Below are 7,952 nucleotides of genomic sequence, written 5' to 3'. Positions count from 1 at the left end.
TCTTGTTCTCATTCAAGTCTGGTTTTATGTGTTAACAACAATGCATAAGCATCATCAAATTCCATTTTAGAACCAGTTATGAAAGTAGCTATATCACGATAGCCTGATCCTAATCCATTTAATATTGTTAACATCAGATCTTTCTCTGTTATAGGACTACCAGCACTAGCAAGTTCATCAGCTATAGATTTCATCTTAATACAGTAATCTTCAATGCTTAATGCCTCATTCTTTATTGTATTTAACTCATATCTAAGCCGAAGTACTCTAGCCTCAGATTGGACTCCAAACTTCTTCTCTAAGGTTTTCCATGCATCAAACGAGCTTACACAATTAATAACAAGACTAAGATTACCTTCATTAATTGCTGATAACAGCCATCCAAGTAAGGCTTGATCCTGTGATCTCCAATTTTGATATTCTAGATTATCAATTTCTTGAGCAGATCCATCAGCTCTGGCGAGTAGTAATGTTTCTTCTGGTGCTGGTTTGGTTCCATTTACGAAACCTTCCAATCGATTTCCTCTGATCGATGCTAGGACTTGTGATCGCCAAAGCAAATAATTAGATCTATCTAATTTGATCAGAGTGTTAAATGAGAAATTGATCTGACTTATATTTGCTATTGTTGTATTTCTAGAATTCATTTGTTGATTACTAGAGCTTGCTCTGTTTGGCTCTAATACCATGTTTGAAAGTTAAATTTGCAACTGTAAAATGTGTTTAGGAACTGAGAAAATGGAAAGAATATTATGAAGTTTTTATTTCATTTCAATTCACGATTACAATGAAAGTAAATCAACATTAGTTTATATACTAAGCTGAGATTTCAGAGAGCTCAACTAATTAAGTAAGCTTAACTACAAACATAATGAAAAGCATGCTACAACAAACCTGCTGAGCTGGCAAAGCTTCTTAACAAACTCTGCTGATTTCTGCTTTGGTTCACACTTGCTAACTGAGCTGCTCTGTTGACTGCAACATGAGCTTCCTTAACAGAGATGAAGTATAGTTTCAGGACTCGGAGGAACCAGAAGATTAACTTTCCGGAGCACCATTGGAAACAAACAGTATTCATGGATCAATATTTGATTCATTCACCATAAATTTATTGCATATAATTCTAGTAGTACACAGAAATGGTAAATTAACACATCTTTAGTTTAGGCATATAAATTGTCTCAGCATGAGAAGATCAAATGTAGGAAACACAAATTTCACAGGGATGGCTTCTCCAAAGAATGACCTGATAAATCTTCTTGAACAGGCCAAATGAAAATAACAGCTTAAAAAAGCCAGACATGAATGCAGCAAACGTCCAAACTGAGAAAATAAACATCCTTAACTCAATAGAGCGAAGCCAAAGCAGAGCTTGACTGAACCTACAGGCCAACAATCTAAGAGCATCGCGATGGAGCATGGGTAAAAGGTCAGAAGGAGAGTCAGTCCATTAGAAAAAACCAGCAGCTTCTGCACCCAAGTTGGCGAGTTTGTCCGCAGCACAGTTCCCTTCATGAAAAGCATGCGTAAATCTAACCACCATCACATCTGGATGAGATGCACAATTCTATAATCGAATCCTCCTGTTTTTAAGTTGAAGAACAGAAAGCATTGAATCACTTCTATAATCCAATGATGTTGTTGAGGGCATTTCATCATGGAAAATATAGATGATGTTAGAAAAGAAAAGGTTGAAATGCAAATCAGAAAAGAGATTGAAACAAAATAACCCTCGTCATGAAGACATCTGAAACCTTTTTCTGTCCCAAAAGAAAAAAGGGGCACCAAAGAAATGAAATGAAAATTAATTACCTGGGACTTCATTCTTCAAATTCACAACACCTCCAAGAACTAAAAGGCCTATTAGATAAGTAGGTGTTCGACCCGGAGGATGACCCATCCAACAGCTAGAAAAAGAAAAAAAAAATCTCATTAATTTATTTAAATTAATTATAATTACGACTACTTTTGTATCCATTTTCTTATATACCTTATGTAATTGTTGTATGGTTGTGTTAAGGTCACCATCCCAACACGGAGCCCCTCTGTTTCTGTACATGACGTTTACTCTCGGCGGTGTGCTCAATTCTCCTATAGTGAAAATTTTCATCTTGGGACAACCAATTACAAATAAATCTTCTAAAGATGGAAACTTGAAGATGTAATTGCCAGAGCAGAAGCTTGTGAGACTATATAAATCAGCCAGAGCCAAAGTCTTCAATTTGCTGAAAACAATCTCTTCTTTTGCTAATTCATTTCCCTCACTTTTTACAACTTGTGTCAATGCTCTGCATCCAAATACCTGCATCCTTACAAGTGCCACTAGACTTTTTGCTGCAGAGGATGTTACTAAGTTTACCAGCTTCTTGCAGCTGGAAACTTCTAGAATTGTTAGATTCCAGAAAGATACTGATGATGATGGCAATAGAATTAAAAGACTGTCACACCCATGTATGAGTACATTATCAACATATTGAAAAATGGAGTCCATTTGGGAGTCTTCTTTCCACAGTTGATTCAGATCATTTAGTCTGACCAGCCGTAAAGATTTGATCTGTGCGAGCTTCCCCCCATGTTTATCCAGGTGTCCATCATTTGAGAGTATCTCTTTGCATGAACATCCATCCAGTCTGAGCTTTTCCAGATTATTAAATCTCTCAAGTAAACCAAGTGGAAAACCAGCAGCTGAGACATGATCATCTGCTAGTCGAAGAACTTTAAGACTGCCAAAGAGGTGTTGTGGGAAATTGCCGTGCCAAATCATTCTGATGTCCTTTTCATTTAATCCCAGTTCCTCCAAGTTGGGGAAGACCTGATCACCATATCAATCACATAATTTAAAACATCTTTTTTTTTTCTTTTTCAGTAGGAAAAGAAAAAAATTTCTTTTATCTCTTTCATGTTATAAAATGCATGCATATTAACGTAGACTATAGCTAAGAAAATCCTCAACGTTTAAATAAACTTTCGCATGCGTGGTAAGAACAATTTTGATTTAACATTAAACAGTTTGTAAATGGTTTCACACCTTTTCAAGGAAGAATAGGGACTGTCGTGCTGGGGTATCAAGTTTGTTCTCCTCGCTAATTTTGCAAAAGTGAAATAATTCTGAAGCAAATACCGTTACTTGGTCACAAGCTAACACATTCAACACTTTTAATGCCGGCCATTCTGAAGTATGCATTCCAGGGTATAAGCTTTTAAGTTTAGGTAGTCCTATAAGTCTCAGAGTGGTCAACCCCGGAAAGACAAAATTAGGAGTCACTTGATCATCTGTCCCTCCCTTGGAAATAATCTCCTGCAAACGCTCACAGCAGGCAATCTCCAGGTGTTGGAGATGCTCAAAACTTCTGAGCATCGAAGCTGAAAATACGTATTTTAATTTGGGACAGATCCACAAGATCAATCGTGTTAGATTTTGAAAGCAAGGAAACATGGCAGCGGAAAGTTGGTCGTGCCAAATCTTTTCGACATTAATTTGACGCAGATCCAAAGCCTCCAAACTGGGCAACACAACCTGAAATATATATAAGGTTCTTTCGTATTAATTGTTAGATCTCACATCATGTACATATATGTGATGAAGCCTCCAATGGTATCAATTTTCTCCATACAGATAATTGCAAAAGTAAGACAAAATCAAATTGAAGTGACACCTGATGGGAGCAAGCGAATGTGCCGCATTAATCCTTTTTCTTTACTTAATTTATGATTATGCATGATATTTAAAATAAAATACAACAGAAAAATAAGTTGTTAAACTTCTGTGTACCTTCTCGTTGAGAAGTGGTGAGGAAGTATCAAGCTTGTCTTTCAGACGGCTGATTTCATTGTAACATGTCTCCTGCAATCCCTGGGCTTGTCTATTCTTCTCCACTTCACGGCAAAAGCTTCTAAGCACCGGAAGATTTCCCAGACACAAAGTCCTTAATTGACCAAACTCTATCTTCTGATGATCGATCACAACATCTCCGCCACCAACTGCAAATATTTCTTGGATATTTCTGCAATTAATAACCGCAATCGTTTCAAGTCTTGGAAGGCATTTTGCTGCAGACAGCAAGAAGATATTACTCAACTGACCGCAATGTTCCACTCTTATGGTTTTTAATTCATTGAAAGATTGTACGCTGAGTCGATCCTGACATATCCTCTCCAACTTCATTAAATTGTAGAGATTAAGTGACTCCAAAAGTGGAAAGGCATCATGGAGAGGTACTCTCTCCATCGAGTCAACGATACACATGAAGTCAGGATTGTTTTGGACATGCAGATGCTTCAACTGCGAAAAACCCTCCGTGTCCAGTTCGAAAAGAACATTCTTTATACCTTGCAACTTGTCCAAACATAAGTATTCAACATTCTTGATGCCCTCCAATTTCTTCGAGGAAATGGTCGTAGAATTAAGCTTCAGCTTCAACGTCCTTAAGGTCTCACTATCATTGATCATAAATAGAGGCCAACTCAATCTGAAACAAGCATCATTGCTGGTCGCTCCAAAAGGCAGGAATGCCGCCTCTCCTACTGATATTTTAAATCTTTCCAGTTTTCTGGCAAAAAAGCCTTCTGGTAGAATATTATCATTTTTAACATGCACTTCTAAAGTGGTCAACCGAGGCAAATGCATCAACTCATCAAGCCTGGAATTAATTGTTTCGCTATTGGGTCCTTCATCCTCCCACTCAACAAAGCAATTACTCATATATAGTTCTTCTAATCGAATCAAGCTTGATATGACATTGGGTGCAATAACTTTTAGTTTGAAACAGTTGGACAAATCTAAATGCCTTAGCTTAGTCAATTGACCTAGTTCTTCAGGCAACTTTACAATACCAGAACCAGAAAAGCTAAGGATTTCTAGATTCTTCAATTTTCCAATGATGGCTACGTCTCCCAATATGCATTGATCCAGACAGAGAGTTTGAAGATTTAATAGATGATCAATTGATGGTGGCAAGGAAAAAAATTGCATTCTACAGAAATCTACAACTTTGAGCTTTTTCATCCCTGTGAAGAATTTCTCAGGAACATTGATTTCAACAGAAGAACCATTGGAATCCATATATAGAAACTCAAGCTGTGGACATTCCAATCCTTCAAGAAGTTCATGAATACTACTATCTCTTATAGAGATTGCGTAGCATTTTCTTAATGCATCCTCATCTGGCCATTCCCACACCTCCTCATTTCTTACTACTAATGCATTTTGGTCACGACAAGCAATTGAAATGGCAACAGCGCGAACAACATCATGCATAGAAAGCTTTTCATTGTTATCACCCCCGAGCAATAAACAACAGTCTCTAAGTTGATGGATCAATGCATAAAAATTGGTTCGTGCATTTTCCATCGTATTGACTCCTTTAAATATACCCAAACCCATGCAGTATTTAAACAAGTCTGAAGTGGCAATTTCATTCCCCATTAGACTACAGAGCAGAAAAATATTCTTAAGTTTCTCACCTTCCAAATAATTGTAACTTAACTCAATAGTCAAATATGCCTCTGCTGGTACTCCTCCAAAATTCACCAATGAAGGCATTCGAAGTTGCTGCAAGGTAGTCTTCCATTGAGGCATACTCTTGTTTCTCAGTGCCCTTGCTATTGTAGTTAAGGCAATGGGCAAGCCTTTACATGCTTTGGCTACTTCTGTTGCTGTAGATTTCAATTCACGATTTTCCACATCATCCCCAGCCATTAGCTTGAACAATCTCCAAGCTTCTTCTTCTTTTAAAATGTCAACCAAAAAGTTTTTTTCCGAACCCATACTGAACAGTACAGTTCGATCTCTTGCTGTCAGCAACAATTTACATCCTCTATGATCGTCACCAAAAGGAATTCCAACGGTCTCCAAATCGACACGTTTCCAGATATTATCTAAAATTATAAGGAACTTCTCCTCCCTCTTCAATTGTTCATGTAGCCTACTTGCTCTACTAGATTCCGTTTCCTCCTGTAGCACCAGACCTAATTTCTCGGCAATTGCTTGCTGAATTTTTTTTATGTCTATTGTCTGGGAAACCTCTGAAAAAACCACTCGGTCAAAGAGCTTGTCCTTCCTGGCTTTCCTTGCTACCTCCTTCACCAATGTCGTCTTTCCAATGCCGCCCATGCCGTACACCCCAATGATGCTGACATTAACATCAGTCAATGCATTTTGTACAGACTTCAGAGCACAAAGTCTTGATTCGAAGGCCTCATAGCCTTTGTGAGACTTAAGCCATATCTCCTCCGTAATGGTACGGTAAGAAATTCTATCAAATCTCCCAGCTTCTTCCCGGAGCTCAATAATGGCCGCCTTCACCTCTGTCTCCGCTTTCTTGCTGCGCTGATACCGGGTCTTCAAATTAGGACACAACCCCTTGAAACAGCGCTTGTTGTTTGCTGTCTCCTCATCTTGAACGAATTTGGCTGCCTCATCAATGATCTTCTTTGCACTAACCAGCCACTTCTCAACCTTCTCTTCAATCTTGTCACCATTTCTTTCAGCTTCAGAAACTCTGCGCTGAATGCTCGTACATTCATCCTTGAGGTTCTTGATTTGTGCCCCGAGATTCTCAAAGTTGGCATGGTAGTTACGCAAATAACCAAGTCTGCGTTCTGTTGGAGGAGCCAAGCATTTTACGACTTCTAAAACAAGATTAACGATTATTTCCACCATCTTATAGTATTCAATCCTGACAATAAATTATGAAGAACATCAAAGTTAACACAACAACAAAGTGATTTTGATATTAAGAAAGAGCTTTTAGATGAGAAGATGGAAACAATTCAGAAAAAGGGTTTCTAGATCAAGATTACAAATTAAGTTAAGAGTTAATGTAGATCGGATAGATAAGTACAAAAGGATAAAGGCAAGTGTTTCTTGATTGAGTGAAAATACGAGGTGAACTCACAATTGAATCCTTTTTTTAAATGCCGTGCCAGTCAAATATATAAGAAACAAATTACTAGCTACTTGCGCAGGAACCAGTTAATACTCCGAAAGATTCTTTCAACTTGTTATAAAACATATCGATTATAGATGAAAGAAGCGGAAAGGCCAAAGGATGAAGAAGAAAAAAGTTTTTGAATTTAAAAATTTACGAAACCTCCGTTAATTTTAAAAAAATTGAGGAGCACGACACTTTCGTCTCTTTAGAGTTGAAGTATAGTGTTTTACCATTTGCCCCTCCCGAGTCGATTAACTAGCTGTGACTGCGCTCTTCCGATGGCAAACGCAGGTAGGGATGGTAAAATCCTCCACGGATTTGGAGTCTATAGAGCCCTATCCTAAATAAAAAAAATTTTAAATAATTTTTGAGAATAGGGTGGGGAGTAGAAAAAAAATAATTCTTAAATTTTTAATAGGGTGGAATTTAGTTTTATACTCTCCACTCTCATCCCCACCCTAATTTCCATTATATATAAATATATTTTTAATTCTTATTTAATAATTTTTATTTTATCAATTATAATGTCAATTAATAATTTTTTATTTTTATGTAATATAAACAGGATATAAATAAAAAGAAAACTTAACAATATAATCATTTTTCAACTCTAAAAATATTGTTATGTTTTCTTTTTTTTTTAGGGTGCTTCTCTCTTTAAATATTTTTTAGTTTTGATATCATTTTAAGTTATTGTTTCAAACTTTTAGATTTTTTTTTTTAAAAAATTAATCAATAACATTTTAAGTTATTATTCCACTAACTTCTTTTCAGAGTAATAATCAAATACCATGAAATTCTATTACATCGTATGCAGAAATGGAGCCTGTTTCTCTCTGTTTTTTGTGGTCTAAACATCTCAGATCCTTCCCCATTGTGGAAGAACTTTGTACATTGATCAATTTTTTCATAAGTAACAGCATTTCATTGAAGTGATTGGCCAAATTGTTTATATGGTTTGCAGACTTTGCTATTACTATAGAAAGACTGTTTTCGCAATCTAATTGAAGTGCTGGTTCA

The 7,952-nt window shown here is 36.7% G+C and overlaps 1 protein-coding gene across 3 annotated transcripts; it reads right to left on the bottom strand.

Moving 5' to 3' along the window:
• Positions 1-893: 893 nt before the first annotated feature.
• Positions 894-7,262, bottom strand: LOC112097182 (disease resistance protein At4g27190-like). 3 transcript variants are annotated; one of them, XM_024181529.1, is made up of 6 exons: positions 7,163-7,262; positions 3,773-6,677; positions 3,029-3,517; positions 1,991-2,812; positions 1,813-1,907; positions 894-1,583 (listed from the first exon to the last, which is right to left on the bottom strand). In XM_024181529.1, exons 2-5 carry the CDS (start codon positions 6,659-6,661, stop codon positions 1,821-1,823), a joined length of 4,287 nt encoding a protein of 1,428 aa, XP_024037297.1. In that variant the 5' UTR covers positions 6,662-6,677; positions 7,163-7,262; the 3' UTR covers positions 894-1,583; positions 1,813-1,820. The 3 variants fall into 3 exon arrangements, with proteins under 3 accessions (XP_024037297.1, XP_024037299.1, XP_024037298.1); XM_024181531.1 differs by having other exon boundaries at positions 894-1,509; XM_024181530.1 differs by lacking the exon at positions 7,163-7,262 and adding an exon at positions 6,897-6,910.
• Positions 7,263-7,952: the final 690 nt, after the last annotated feature.

This window comes from Citrus clementina, unplaced genomic scaffold, assembly GCF_000493195.1.
Source record: "Citrus clementina cultivar Clemenules unplaced genomic scaffold, Citrus_clementina_v1.0 scaffold_6, whole genome shotgun sequence".
Classification (NCBI taxonomy): Eukaryota; Viridiplantae; Streptophyta; class Magnoliopsida; order Sapindales; family Rutaceae; genus Citrus; species Citrus x clementina.
Note: the sequence above shows the minus strand (reverse complement) of the source record. Positions and strands in the feature narration are given on the sequence as shown.

Bases quoted from the DNA above. Each gene is read 5' to 3' on its own strand.
- LOC112097182 (XM_024181529.1), bottom strand. From the start codon at position 6,661: ATGGTGGAAATAATCGTTAATCTTGTTTTAGAAGTCGTAAAATGCTTG. The intron at 3,518-3,772 runs GTACACAGAAGT...TATATATTTCAG, and splicing joins CACCACTTCTCAACGAGAAG to GTTGTGTTGCCCAGTTTGGA. The intron at 1,908-1,990 runs GTATATAAGAAA...TTCTTTTTCTAG, and splicing joins CCATACAACAATTACATAAG to CTGTTGGATGGGTCATCCTC.